The following is a 14057-nucleotide window of genomic DNA, read 5'->3' on the forward strand; positions in this document are numbered from 1 at the left end:
CTCTAGTTAAATCAATTTCGAGAGTTCAGGTAATTAGAGAAAACATATGACATGATTTCCGATTCGGACTAATAGACCCCTGAAACTTTGCGTAGAGTTCGCGGCTCACAAAGCTAAACTACGGGGTCAGTCGCCAAACAAACTCGTCTGGAACTCGGGTGCTTTACAGAACGATAATAGCACAACCATCGTATCCCAGTGACTTTCTATCTTATCTGACGCACCAAGCTCGGGGATCTCTCAAATATGGTTGGACAATTATGAGACTACTATTATAAATGTATAGCAGCAATACAGTCAGTACCAACCGTGCCTCGCGAGCGAGTCAAGCACCAGCGCCAACCACCACCAAACCAAAACTCTCGGCCTTATCATACAAACAATCTAGCGCGTCTCTCAAACTACAGGCCACTGCTCCGTCCAATGCGCTGTCTTTATCTACATTTGCATCTCAGCCGGAACCTTCGCACACAACAATATCTTATTTGCCGGCGACAGTCACAACCCGTTCGCCTCGTTATCGACAGTCGCAGACTCCACAAGATCACAAAAAGTTTTTCTATGCGAATGAGCAAACAAAGGGTCTGACAAGCTCGCCGTCGGATGCACCGACTCTACGTAACACGCGTGTCCCATCGCGGAGTGGTAGTCGCTTATCTACATCCTCCTCGACTGCTACTTCTACCAGTATGTCGCGGACAAGGTCCTCCATAGCCACTCTCACACCACATTCATCATCACCGTCTGTTTCGACATCTATTGGCCTTCCAAATTCACACACATCAACCCATGCACCATCGAAATTTGTTTACGCGAACGGTGAAGAGGAAGTTCTGTCACCGCGCCGAACGACTTTATCAGGCTCGGGAAGCTCAACATCGACAATATCCGTATTTACACCAACACCGCATTTTCGTCCCTCGAGCCCGACGTATTCATCATCGAGCCAGAGTTCCGCGTTGTCAGTTGTCGATTCAGCAGAGGCATCAACTGCAATGGACGATGGTGATACCCCGCCTGCTGCGCCAGTTGAGACTGACGCTGCAAGGACGAATCGTAAAATACTGGATCTGGAAATTTCAAATACGTCGTTGCTGGCGATTAATCGGACATTGGAGCGTGAGATGCGGGGACAGAGTCGCGAACTGAGAGTACTCAAGAGGTGGATTCAGCGCCATAATATTGGAGGCGTGGAGATTGACATTGGCAATCTTTCCGTTTCGGAAACGGAGGATAGTGGCATTGATGATGAATCCGACGAAGGATCGGATAGCTCTGGCGACGAAGATGATGAGGATATGACAATTGGACCGTTCTCCAAGCGGTCTTCTGTGAGGAGTAAAGGTACCGGGAGCCAGTCTGTTTTGGAACTGGATGAGCTTGTCCAGAAAGAAAAGGATTTGTTGGAAGCTTCCCAGGCGATAAATGGCAGTATAAGGAATTGTCTATTTATGTCCGACGTACTACTGAAGGAGGCCAGAGCGTCGTTGTCGTTCAAAGTATCAGAGGAAGATCTCCGAGTAGGCGGGAGGGTGTTGAGCTATGAGGACACGAATTACACTGACGACGATGAGGAAGAAGTCGAAATTGACGACACAGGACAGGAAGATGAATGAGTGAGGGCCAAGAAGAATCTATAGATACAGTTGCTGACTACCGGCAGCCAGTGCTGCGCTAAATCGTGTACTATATATTGTCTTGTTTTGCTTTGGAGTACATTTCACGGAGTTTCGATGCCTTTATGAATCTATTTGTTTCATGTAATACGTCATGCACGGTGGTTTATTTTGTTCATTTGCATTTAACGGAGGGAGCCGGAAAACTGTTATATGAAATATGTATAGATATATATTCAGGGAACCTAAATGACCATTTTGAAACCATTTTGAGATTCGAATGCACCTACTATAACACTAAATAGCTATGTAACAACTTTCTTAACTATACAATTCATCAAAATGTCGCCGAGTCGATCCAGCATGTTAAAAAGCCCATATATATTCCCTTTGCGCGTTCTAACGCTACCGTACTGAACTCCTCCCACGATAATCCCTTCTCTGGATTTACCGGCGCAGCCGCAACAAAGATTTCGGAAACCAAGTCTTCTATCGCTTTTAAGCTGAGTCTCCGCAGTTCTGCATCCGCCTCGGCGTCATTGAACGTATCGTCCCATCCGAGATTGTCGCCTTCCACGGTAGGTCTATCGGTAAGCCAATCATCATCGTAGTCTTTGTGGAGTGGCTGTGTGGAAGGTGGTTGGTCGGTCAAAGACGGTATAGCCGACGAGAACACAGATGATATTGGTTGATGGCCAGATACAATGTCCTGCTGCACGCCAACAAATGCATCTTCAATTGAGCGCAGCATAAAGCTCACAAGATCGTTCGACAGCTCAAAATAGCCAGCAAACATGTCCAGCATATTGATCTTGGTAACGTACCCGTCGCCATCAACGTCATATCCCCTAAATACAAAGCGCAATCGCTCCTTGCGGGTACCTTGCGTAAGCGCACTCATGCCTTGAATATACTCCTTAAATCCGACAATCCCGTTCTGGTCCGTGTCGTAAATTGCAAAAATGCGGCTGGTGACCAAATTTGGGGTTGATCCCAGCCTCGAAGTAAGTTTTTTGAATGTGTCATAGTTGATTCCGCCAAAAATCTCGTATGGGTCGTCTGGATAGTCCACAACAGTGAGACTCTTGAATTGCTCGTAGAGTGCTTCAATTTCAAAAGGGTTGACTACTCCAGTTAGACCTTATCTCAGCAAAGAAACATGCATGTACTCACAATGCGTAATTTTTGAAAAGTATGTGACAAGCTTCTGGGATAGGCTTTTCGGTAGTTTATTGAGGTAATATGCTTTCCCTGGGTAGCATGCTTTCTGGGTAAGATCAGGATTGTATAGAACCGGAATGGGAATGCGGATTTTGTATAGAATGTGGGTGGGTAAGTGAGCATCCATAGCTTCGCATTTTTCGCAGAGGTCTACATCGTCGCATTGTATGCATCTATACCGGAGACCCTTTATAGGACTATGTGTGTTATTGGCAAGGACTGATGAGATATGGCAGTGAACTCACTTTGCACGGCATACATTGCAGCTCACACCGCCTATCACAACTGTGAGATACTGTTACCGAGCTACAGAATAGGTATAACTTACGATGTACAAATGCCTTCCTCCGTTTCTGTTCTATTGCGACGTGGCTAAGCAGATTGATTAACCGCTCAGCATCGCTGGTGGGTGGCGCGTCGTCATTCTCCCATGCAAAATTATACGACGCTTCATCGTCCGAATGCTCCGAGTCATCATCTGGTGGCATAGGCGGAAGTTGCAAGCCCCCTCCCTCCGCATTGAACTGGTCACCCCAATCGAACTGCGAGCGTGTCTGCTCGTCGTTGACTCCAGAGAAGCCGCCGATACTCCATGCATCCGGATGATCGAGCCCATTCGTGCTGACATTTCCATTAACCTCGCCAGTTTCTGGTACTGACGTGTCGCTGCGACGGAGGCCACGCGTACCGTTCGGGGTCGTGACTGCTTGTCGACGTCGTGCTCTTCGTCTTCGCGCTGGATGTGAGCTTGATGGGATGGTTGTATTAGTATATATACTGTAAATAAGAACTGCAGTCGCGGCGCATGAAATAGCCGCAATCTAGTATAATTTCAAGGAATTGTCAGGAAAGTCCAAATGTGTCAAATCAGTGAATCTACTCTTACCGCTGAGTACGAACGCCAGAGAGATGGCAGTCCCATTATTAATGCATATAATCAGAACTACTTCCCTGCAGATAAATCGGCCGCAAGGCCCGCAGTTAGTAGGTTGTTCTATGCTATTACCTCCGAGATCGCAGTATTAGCTTGACTGACGCAGGCAGTAATTTGCAGCTATTTGCAATCTTTGTGAAATTTGACATTGATTTGTGAAGTTCAGGTTTGTGGCGCATTAGAGCCGCTGTGGCGCAGAATGGGGGGGGCCTGTGGCTGTGCCTTCGCTCAACTTCCACAGATCAGCACTGCTGGCATATGGTGATATTTCAACCGGGTGTATTACGTTTCTGTCGTGCTCGTTCACAAAAACTTCTCCGTCCGCAGTAACTATCTGTTGTTGTTAATCCTGCTTATTGGCCGATATTTCGAAGGTATGCTCCCTTTTCATTCTCATTTTTATGCGATTGCTGTATTGCGTAGACGTGTCACGATTTCGCGATACGGCGATAAAAGGTCCATGTCAGTGTCCCCGAGGAGTGGCCTCCAACGGACCGGCACCAATGCCGCAATATATTCAGTCTGTTCTAAGTATACTTGAATAACACGTATCGCCTCCCTGTCGGTACTTGTTCGGCGCAATAACGAGTCTCTGGATTCCTCGTTGCCCGGACTCGTCATTCGATTTGGTTGGTTATAATTGAATAGGTCGACTTATTATCCATTGCTTGTTCCCAATTACGTCGACCCGATCTGTTTTGAATAACGGTGCAGGAAATAGTAGTTTACGATGTCCGGTGAAGCTTGGTATGTTACCGTTGGGTGTGTCAGGTGTCATGAGACTGACAAAAAGTGGGCTGCAGGCTGTATCTGCTGGCGGTGATTCTGAACGCGGTCAACCTGTTTTTGCAGGTTTTCTTTACGATTATGTACAGTGATTTAGGTATGTACTTTAGTGGTTTGTTGTTGCTCGAGCGTTGCTAACACCTATGTAGAATGCGGTGTGTATTGGTCTGCAATCTCTTCAGCCGATCGCGTGCTTATCAGTTTATAGATTACATCAATGTTTTCGATCTCTGTAACAGACTGAACGCTGTATGTAATTTGCCTGCCTCTGTTTCTCTGATCTGGGACTAATTTAATCAAAGTACATCCTGCCCGAGGCTGGCGTCCAGGCGTTCCTCACCTTCCTCTTCCTAATAAACGGATACTGGATCGCGCTCCTCCTCAACCTGCCACTCATCGCATACAACATCAACAAGTATGTTTCCGGTTGTTGTCATTCTACATACAGACTAACAAATAACAGGGTGATTAACAACAACCACTTGTTGGACGCGACGGAGATCTTCCGAACGCTGAACGAACACAAGAAAGAGAGCTTCATCAAGCTGGGATTCCATCTCCTGATGTTTTTCTTCTACCTGTACAGCATGATTGTTGCGCTCATAAGAGAAGAGGATTAGACTGGCCCGAGGTCAACAATTTGTAAACATAGGATAATACTCCCATATCGGACGAGAGATAAATTCAGTGTGACGGTGCGACGAAACATGGCATTCTATGAGTTGTATACTACACGCGCAGATTAAGTAAAATGTTTTGTAAGAAAGAGGAGTGACGTGCAGTTGGCTTGGTCGACCCAAGCCAGTTTGTGTTTCGTTTCATTCATTTATTTTGTTCTAATTTATAGTTTCTGTCATATGTTGATTGTTTGTGTGTTTAAATATATTGTCATATTACTTGTCAGGTTTTCTTTTTTTGGCAATGCATTATGCTATCTCTACATTGTTCATCCGTATCAAATAAATTTTTCCCAAAGTGATTAAGTGAATCCAAACTAACTTATCCGCCGAACGGGGCCGCCCGGCGAATCTGCGTTTCTGGCAGTCAAGACCTCAACTCCCGTTTCCGTGACGAGCAGCATATGTTCTACAACATCATCGTCAGTTATTTTCTTCTCGGCTTGATTCTTTCGTCTCGTTCGTGAAAATCACTTACCGAACTGGGCCGATCGCCTTCCGTCCACAGTGGCAGACGTCCAATTATCTGGCCACGTCTTGTCTTTCCAACTGCCGAGTGCAAGCATCGGCTCAATAGTAAACGTCATTCCCGGCTTGGCGACGCCTGGTGTCTTGTTCTTCGCGTAATGTGGGATATTCGGCGCGCAGTGGAACAGCTTATTAATCCCGTGTCCGCAATATGTGCGAATAACGGAGCATCCGTTCGCGGTTGCGTGCTTTTCGATCACGTTTCCGATTTCGCGGAATAGCATGCCTGGTTTGACGAGTTCGATCGCTTTCTCGAGTGACTCTCGTGTCGTTTCGACGAGTCTGATGGAATCAGCGTCGGCGAGGGATTTCTCACCGACGTAGTATGTCTCGTTCAAATCGGCATGGACACCTTTGTAATAGATGCTGACGTCGATGTTGACGATATCCCCGTCCACGAGCTTGCGCTGGTCAGGGATTCCGTGGCAAATAATCTCGTTGACGGAAATACACACACTTTTAGGAAAATGGTAATAATTAAGTGGGGACGGGTAAGCGCCGATCGAAATACAAGTCTCGTGCACCAATGCGTCGATAGAGTCCGATGTGACGCCAGGTGTCAAGGCAGCCCCGGCTATGTCGAGGACTTTGCGGCCCAGCTTGCAGGCTTCCCGAATCGCAACGATTTCCTCGGCCGTGTTGATGTGGATGTTTGTCGTTCTGAAAAGTCGCTGTTCGGAATGAGGGATGCCGTCTGTAGCGTAGTCTGGACGAGGGACAGAGTCCGGGAGCGTACGCATGGGAGAGAGGGGGTATACGGGACGTAGCGAGCCAGTGTATGAAAATGTTGGGAAGGGGTCATATGGCGCAGTTGGTTGTAATGATTTGTGGACGAGTTTATGAGTCGGCCAGGCCCTGAATCATGTTAGACCAGATCTAAAAAGCTGCAACCAAGGTGTAGGTGTGGCAAACCACTTACTTCTTGAAACAGTCCTGGTCGCAGAAATAGGAATCTTTTCCTAGCTTGAGACAAGTAGGGCATTGTAAGGAAGAAGCGATATTCTTGCATTCGAGACGAGAACATGGTCTTTGGTGTTGCACTTCCACCATTGTCTGTATGAGTCGTACGTGAACAACACCGAATAATTATAGTAGAGATCAAGAAAATGAATAGTCGATGTAATATACGGTGCGCCGACCCAAACTTGCTGGTGGAAGGGTTCTGACCGTAGATGCGAGTACGGCGATAGAAATTTAGAGTGGTCAAAATTGGGAATTGGTGTTCTTTGGAAAACGGCCGTGAACGACACAGAGCCAACCAAAATAAGGAGATAGCGTACATGACAGTTCTACTTTCTATCACTGCAATCGGCGATTGGTAGTTTTTTGAGTAGAGTAAGATGCAGAAGATGGCTTTCTTTTATACTGCGCTACGAACAATCGCATTCGAATCAACACCATTGAACGCGGCAAAGGCTGCAGTAGCATACTAATAAACCATGTATAAAAAGCAATATATAATACAAGTAATCTCCACTATACACCTATGTCAGTCCCTATAATACAAAAATACAATGAACAAACAACTCAATGGTGGACTCTCCTGTCAACACTCGATCTAGTCAGTCGCGGTTTTAAACTTCCGCCGACACATAGGACAAAGCCCCTTGGATGATTCGGTAGTCAGCCATTTGAGGAGACAGTGCATATGGAAGGCATGCTTGCATTCGCCGATTACTATACAACGTTAGTATTATAGCCAGGCTGCTTCATTTGCCTGAAATGAAAACACAACTTACTTAGTGGACAATCGTCGCCAGGATACTTGCAAGTAGGACAGGTGCCCTCGAAAGCTACACGACAAATACCACAGAGCTCTTCTTGAGCGTGATCCCAGTGCCATGTGCTAACTGCGTTCCAGCGGTTGATTGTGACTTTCATTTAACAGCAGGACATTCGCTGTGGGAAGATTTCAGGTATGAGCGTTAGTATTTTCAGGGATTTTGCCGTTGAGATCCGAGTGTTGGAATACAGTGTTTTTGGTTCGTCTGATATCGGTTACAGTGTTTTAGTAGAATATTATTGTAACAAAGTCAGGGGTAGGGTACGAGACCCACATTTTCGCAGCGAGCAACCATATTAGAACCCGACTTCTACTCACCGAAGTCACTCACTATTCACGACAAACTATAGCTTCATAAAATAATCGGCAAGCACCAAGTAGCTCCTTGCCCAAAATTATTTTCAATTTAAAAAGTCATATCAAACCAAAAGGCAGCCGAGTTTGTATACAAATTGCCCAATTAGTTTTTGAAACTGGAAATTGGATTTTCAAAATTCTGGAAATCAAATTTTTGGCAAAAACAAGCGTTTGCGGGGAACTTACTACTGTCTAGAAAAATGGGACGCGGGGGAGTGTCGGTAATTGGATGAACCTCCGCTGGTCCAGGTCCAGGTCCAGCACAACCTCCGCACATATTTTATTATACACACCGAGTCATGTGTGCTCTTATGAGAGTTATGACTCGCGCCACTAATGATATTAATAAATAATCTACACCGAGAACAATCCGTAGATTGGGAGAGAGTGCCGAAAATCGCCCGTACTTGATCATCTTTGTTTATATCCTCGGCTCATCTGTCGCATGCCCAAACCACTTCTCTCCTCTTACGCGACATTATATAACCTCGTCCACCCCTTGGTCCAAATCGTTACTATAGTCTATTCTCTCTTATTGCAGAACTGAACAAAAAAAAATCCACACCAATGGCCATCACAACGCCATCTGCCGTGACCACCAGGTAAAACCCTTCTTCGACGCAATTTTCACGTGAAAGACACTAACCTCTCTCGTAGCGTCTTAAAACCAAGGAACTCCATCACCGTCATCGACAACCGTACAGGCAAGTCCATCGACATCCAGATCACAGATAACTCCATTCCCGCAACAGCTTTCTCTCAGCTCAAGGCGCCATACGCTGATGGCGAGCGTCCCGAAAATGACACACCATATGGGCTCCGCATCCTCGACCCGTCCTTCATCAACACCGCTATGATCCAGTCCGAGATCACTTACATCGATGGAAACAAGGGCTTTCTCATGCACAGAGGATATCCCATCGAGCAGCTTGCCGAGAAATCCTCCTACCTCGAGACAGCCTACCTGCTTATCTACGGCGAGCTCCCCGCAAAATCCCAGCTCGACCTCTGGTCCTGGGAAATTATGCACCATACCTTCGTTGCCGACGACTTGCAGCAGATGATCCGCCAGATGAGATACGACTCCCACCCCATGAGCGTCTTCGTTTCTGCTTTCGCAGCCATGTCCGCCTTTGCCCCTGAAGCAAATCCCGCGCTCCAAGGAAGTGACCTGTACATTATGAACAAAGTGAGTTTCATGGTGCTACCCTACCCTCTAGCGAACGTCCTAACTCGACTAGCCTTTAATGAACAAGCAAATAGTGCGGATTCTCGGCAAGGCTACCACGGTCGCTGCCATGGCCTACCGTATTCGCATAAACCGGCCCTTCACTCCTCCCCGCTCTGACTTGTCATATACAGAAAACCTGCTCTACATGATGGACCACATGTCTGAGCCAAATTCATACCGTCCCGATCCTCGCCTGGCAAAGGCCCTCGACATCCTCTTCATTCTTCATGCGGATCACGAGATGAACTGCTCTACGTCGACCATGGTTCATGTCGGCTCTTCGCTCGTAGACCCGTACTCCTGTGTCGCCGCTGCCTCTGCCGCTCTCTATGGTCCTCTCCACGGTGGCGCCAACGAGGCTGTCATCCGCATGCTCAGCAAGATCGGATCAGTCGAGAATGTCCCGGACTTTCTTGAGCGTGTCAAGCAAAAGAAGGAGCTCCTCTTCGGTTTCGGTCATCGTGTTTATCGCGAGACAGACCCGCGCAGTAAAGTCATCCGCGAGGTCGCCGACATGGTTTTCGAAGTCTGCGGTAAGGAACCACTTATCGAAGTCGCCATCGCGCTCAAGGACGCGGCTTTGAAGGATGAATACTTTACTAGCAGAAAATTATTTCCCAACGTCGATTACTGGTCCGGCTTGATCTACAAAGCAATGGGCTTCCCATTGGACTTTTTCCCAGTCTTGTTTGTCGTTCCTCGATTAGCTGGATATCTCGCGCACTGGAAACAGCAACTCGACTCTGGCAAGAACAAGATCTCGCGTCCACGACAAGTTTACATCGGCAAGGGTCGCCGCGATTATATTCCCGTTGAAACTCGCGAGGAGCGGCCTATTACTGGCCAAAACGGACTAAATGCGATTCCGCATTATATCAGCAAGCGTCGTTTGACGAAGATCTGAAATTTGCTCCCAACATTCTTCGTCGGTTATGCGTTCTCTTTTTGGTATAAGTGCTTGATTGGAGTCGGGAATTTTTGGAGTTTGTGCTTAGATGATTTTGTCGTTATGGATGAAAGCCTGTAAATGTATGTACTATTTTTGAATACGACCCTGCAACTGGCTCTATCGTATACTGCATAAATTTGATTGTGTGGTATGATAATAGTATGATCCAAAGTTGGGCCGCGAGCAGATGACCGTGTAGGCAGTACAAACACCTCGAAATGAACACGGAATGCCGCGCCAAAATGGCCTACGCGGGTCTAATAAGGCTCACAGGAAATCTCGGGGGGCACATCAAGCGAACAAACCGAAAACGTATTCTCAGTCGGCCTAGCACGCCAGTACCGTTCACAATCTTGTGGCATTCCCTCTCCCAATATTTTATTCTCGTTGTCTGGCTGTGCGTATATCATTTGTATACATACACTTGTATAGTTCCCAAAGATGTCTCGATCGCGGCGTATCGCGAAGGAAATGCAGGATGCGCAGGCTGATCCCCAGTCCGGCATTCGGCTGGAGATGGTGTCTGAGTCGGATATTTCGCATTTGAAAGGGTACTTCGTGGGCCCTCCGGGGACGCCGTACGAGGGTGGGCATTATCAGGTGGATATCGAGATTCCGGTATGTTGTAAATGTTCACGTGAAGTGACGTAGACAAAGCATACGCTAATATGACCGTGTAGTCTGATTGTAAGGTTTTAATTGACTATTATATGCTGCTCCTTGCTTTATATACGATTTTGGAATTGTAGTTCTATATGGCCAATGCTGACTGAGGCAGATCCGTTCAAACCACCAAGAATGAAATTCGACACAAAAGTCTACCATCCAAACATCTCATCACAAACAGGCGCAATTTGTCTAGACATGTACGCTCAGTTTCTTCCGTTTAGAGATATAATAATAACTGATGTGAATTGCAGTCTGAAGGATACCTGGTCACCTGTGCTCACATTAAAAGCATCACTAATCTCATTACAATCTCTCCTAACAAGCCCCGAGCCTAGCAACCCACAGGATGCGGAGGTCGCGAAGCATTACATGGCAGATAGGAGGGGATTCGACAACACTGCCCGGTACGTACAATGTGCCGATCTGCTACTACTGTATATTTACGACGATAGATACTGGGCGAAAGTCTACGCTGGCGCAGATGGCGGCGCCTGTACGTACTATTTCCTATTTTTAATTGCCCGATAGATATTTTCTAACATGACCAATTGTGTAGCAGCGACATCAACCACACCGGCAAAGACTCCCGACGTCTTTGAGTTGTACGGCATAGACAGGGATTCTGTCAAAGCATTCGAGAGCATGGGTTTCGACCAGCAACGCATAGTTGAAGTTATGCGGCGCATCGGGATCAAGAAAGTTGGAGCAGACGGCGTGGAGGATAGGATACTGGAGGAACTGTTAAAGTAGCGCACAAGATATCGCATCATCGCCTTCTTGATATCTTCATATACCATTGGAATTGACAGAGGAGGCGCGAGGCTCAGCGTACTATTGTGCAAGTACATGCGCTATTGGTGTTAAAACGGCGATTATTAATAAATGTACTTCATATGGTAGCCTTTTATACCCGGCGAGACCGCAGATGTAGCGCGTAAATCAGCTTCGTGCTGTGCCATCCTGGACTCCTCGCAATTTCTGATCAGTCTTAGCATCATATCAACGAATTAGACTATACCCATTATTTTCTAACTTGTTCAAAAATTAATTAGCATGACAAAATTGACAATTCCACAAGTTTTTGCATATTCTCTAAATCTCATATAGAGATATGCCATATCTGCATCACTACATATCTCAACATTAGTAATGTGGCATTCGACTTTCTAGCCAACGTAGTCCGCACTTGACCATCATTTCATTCTGCTGAGACATTATCAACAATCAATCACTCGCCGATTATTTTTCGTTCGTTCATACGTTCTTGTTTGCTTTTGGTGACGGATTAGCAAGTAATTATATTTAACGATGGTATGGTTTTGTGTGGCCCTGAATCAAGGAAGATGCGCTTTGCTGACAACACGGTAGGGTCAAGGACAGTCTGGATTGCCACCTGGCATGCCTGATGGCGACAAGGAGAAGAGCAAGGACAAGGTACGTTGCCTTCATTTGGGTTTTGTATTTTCGTATGCAAGTGATGAGAGATAATGCTAACTGGTTGATAGAAGCCCGAGAGTAAGTCCACCTTGGCAAGCACGGATGACCAGTTGTGATGAGCAACGACTAACGAAACACAGAACCAAAATATGAGCCACCACCATCTACACGGATAGGTAAAAAGAAACGCAAAGGTCCCGACAGCTCGACAAAATTACCGTCAGTCTACCCGACCACTCGATGCAAACTCAAACTCCTCAAAATGGAGCGCATCAAAGATCATCTTCTGCTCGAGGAAGAGTTCGTGCAGAACCAAGAGCGGTTGAAGCCTACGGACGAAAAAGTCGCGGAGGAGAGAAGCAGGGTTGATGATATGCGGGGTACGCCTATGGGTGTTGGCACGATGGAGGAGATTATTGACGATGATCATGCGATTGTGTCGTCGAATACCGGCCCCGAGTATTATGTCTCTATCATGAGTTTTGTGGATAAAGATCTGTTGGAGCCGGGATGCTCGGTGCTATTGCATCATAAGGGCGTTAGTGTCGTTGGTGTGCTGCAAGATGACACTGATCCAATGGTGTCTGTTATGAAGCTCGATAAGGCACCGACCGAGTCGTATGCTGATATCGGTGGTTTGGAGGCTCAGATCCAGGAAATTAAGGAGGCAGTCGAGCTGCCACTCACACATCCGGAGCTGTACGAGGAAATGGGTATCAAGCCGCCAAAAGGTGTCATCCTCTATGGTGCACCGGGAACCGGCAAGACTCTTCTCGCCAAAGCTGTCGCAAACCAGACCAGTGCCACATTCTTGCGTATTGTCGGTAGTGAGCTGATCCAGAAATACCTTGGCGACGGCCCGCGTCTTTGCCGACAAATTTTCCAGGTCGCGGCCGATCATGCGCCGTCGATTGTTTTCATTGACGAGATTGACGCAATCGGTACCAAGCGTTATGAGTCGACATCCGGCGGTGAACGTGAAATTCAGAGAACTATGCTGGAGCTTTTGAACCAGCTTGATGGTTTCGACGATCGCGGCGATGTCAAAGTTATTATGGCGACAAACAAAATTGAGACGCTCGATCCGGCACTAATCCGCCCCGGCCGCATCGACCGCAAGATCCTATTCGAGAACCCGGATCAGAATACAAAACGCAAGATCTTCCAAATCCACACCGGCAAGATGTCCCTAGGAGATGACGTCGATCTCGAGGAATTCGTGGGTGCAAAAGATGACTTGTCCGGCGCGGATATCAAGGCTATTTGCACCGAAGCAGGGTTGCTTGCGCTCAGGGAACGGAGAATGAAGGTCACTGCGCAGGACTTTCGAAGTGCTAGGGAGCGAGTTATGAAGAATAAGGTGGAGGAGAATTTGGAAGGATTATATTTGTAGATGCATTTGGATTTATTGTTCGTTGCTAAGAAATAGTTTGAAATAGCAGTATATACAATCATCTATTATTTTCGCGCACAATCTACAGCTAATTGCATAGAGAATTATGAACATGAATCCTCCGTCCAAGCCCTTCATAGATGTTTGACAAAGTATATGACCGAAACGTCATATTTGTCCCAAATGATGACTTTATCGTCTGGGATTCATATCTGACATCATTGTGTTTAATATAAGCGTGTCATGATTTGAGGTGTTGCATTCCAGGTTGTCATGGAGCCCATTACCTAAAAGGCTCCTTCTGCCATCCGGCAACACTCTCAGAGCAAGCCAGCAACTGTCATTTGTGGGTATTAATAGCATCGAGAGAACCAATTGGAGGAATCGGCGCTGGCATTGACCGGCAAGACGGCTCACGCCAGCAGAGATTGTGTATCTAAAGGATAGTATGGTGTTTCAGAATAATAATAGCCAGT

At 46.7% G+C, this 14057-nt stretch overlaps 7 protein-coding genes across 7 annotated transcripts; 4 read left to right on the forward strand and 3 right to left on the reverse strand.

Annotated features, from left to right (window-relative positions):
- Positions 1 to 156: 156 nt before the first annotated feature.
- On the forward strand, positions 157 to 1912 carry V1513DRAFT_434932 (uncharacterized protein). The gene has a single exon (XM_066896534.1). The coding sequence runs from the start codon at positions 279 to 281 to the stop codon at positions 1614 to 1616; it is 1338 nt and encodes a 445-aa protein (XP_066756451.1). The 5' UTR covers positions 157 to 278; the 3' UTR covers positions 1617 to 1912.
- Positions 1913 to 1953: 41 nt separating this feature from the next.
- V1513DRAFT_467672 (uncharacterized protein) lies at positions 1954 to 3759 on the reverse strand (the record flags this gene model as incomplete). The annotated part of the gene is made up of 5 exons (XM_066900117.1): positions 1954 to 2741; positions 2790 to 3034; positions 3083 to 3113; positions 3166 to 3658; positions 3724 to 3759. The coding sequence occupies 5 exons, from the start codon at positions 3757 to 3759 to the stop codon at positions 1954 to 1956; spliced, it is 1593 nt and encodes a 530-aa protein (XP_066756452.1).
- A 280-nt stretch (positions 3760 to 4039) lies between these two features.
- On the forward strand, positions 4040 to 5536 carry V1513DRAFT_434938 (cornichon). Its single transcript, XM_066896535.1, has 7 exons — positions 4040 to 4145; positions 4420 to 4518; positions 4575 to 4654; positions 4707 to 4712; positions 4766 to 4806; positions 4860 to 4972; positions 5021 to 5536. The coding sequence occupies exons 2-7, from the start codon at positions 4502 to 4504 to the stop codon at positions 5175 to 5177; spliced, it is 414 nt and encodes a 137-aa protein (XP_066756453.1). The 5' UTR covers positions 4040 to 4145; positions 4420 to 4501; the 3' UTR covers positions 5178 to 5536.
- Positions 5365 to 6993, reverse strand: V1513DRAFT_3840 (peptidase M24, structural domain-containing protein). Its single transcript, XM_066895157.1, has 3 exons — positions 6682 to 6993; positions 5713 to 6617; positions 5365 to 5643 (listed from the first exon to the last, which is right to left on the reverse strand). The coding sequence occupies exons 1-3, from the start codon at positions 6810 to 6812 to the stop codon at positions 5552 to 5554; spliced, it is 1128 nt and encodes a 375-aa protein (XP_066756454.1). The 5' UTR covers positions 6813 to 6993; the 3' UTR covers positions 5365 to 5551.
- On the reverse strand, positions 6944 to 7752 carry V1513DRAFT_392563 (anaphase-promoting complex subunit 11). Its single transcript, XM_066895293.1, has 2 exons — positions 7502 to 7752; positions 6944 to 7439 (listed from the first exon to the last, which is right to left on the reverse strand). Exons 1-2 carry the CDS (start codon positions 7641 to 7643, stop codon positions 7321 to 7323), a joined length of 261 nt encoding a protein of 86 aa, XP_066756455.1. The 5' UTR covers positions 7644 to 7752; the 3' UTR covers positions 6944 to 7320.
- Positions 7753 to 8150: 398 nt separating this feature from the next.
- V1513DRAFT_407537 (citrate synthase-like protein) lies at positions 8151 to 10295 on the forward strand. Its single transcript, XM_066895658.1, has 3 exons — positions 8151 to 8504; positions 8560 to 9091; positions 9144 to 10295. Exons 1-3 carry the CDS (start codon positions 8470 to 8472, stop codon positions 10035 to 10037), a joined length of 1461 nt encoding a protein of 486 aa, XP_066756456.1. The 5' UTR covers positions 8151 to 8469; the 3' UTR covers positions 10038 to 10295.
- A 228-nt stretch (positions 10296 to 10523) lies between these two features.
- V1513DRAFT_372400 (P-loop containing nucleoside triphosphate hydrolase protein) lies at positions 10524 to 13581 on the forward strand (the record flags this gene model as incomplete). Its single annotated transcript, XM_066894774.1, has 8 exons — positions 10524 to 10700; positions 10857 to 10948; positions 11003 to 11155; positions 11204 to 11244; positions 11308 to 11450; positions 12120 to 12185; positions 12257 to 12266; positions 12329 to 13581. 8 exons carry the CDS (start codon positions 10524 to 10526, stop codon positions 13579 to 13581), a joined length of 1935 nt encoding a protein of 644 aa, XP_066756457.1.
- Between the last annotated feature and the right edge of the window lie 476 nt (positions 13582 to 14057).

The sequence above is a fragment of the Lipomyces chichibuensis genome (assembly GCF_038497645.1).
Source record: "Lipomyces chichibuensis strain CBS 12929 unplaced genomic scaffold V1513scaffold_1, whole genome shotgun sequence".
Classification (NCBI taxonomy): Eukaryota; Fungi; Ascomycota; class Lipomycetes; order Lipomycetales; family Lipomycetaceae; genus Lipomyces; species Lipomyces chichibuensis.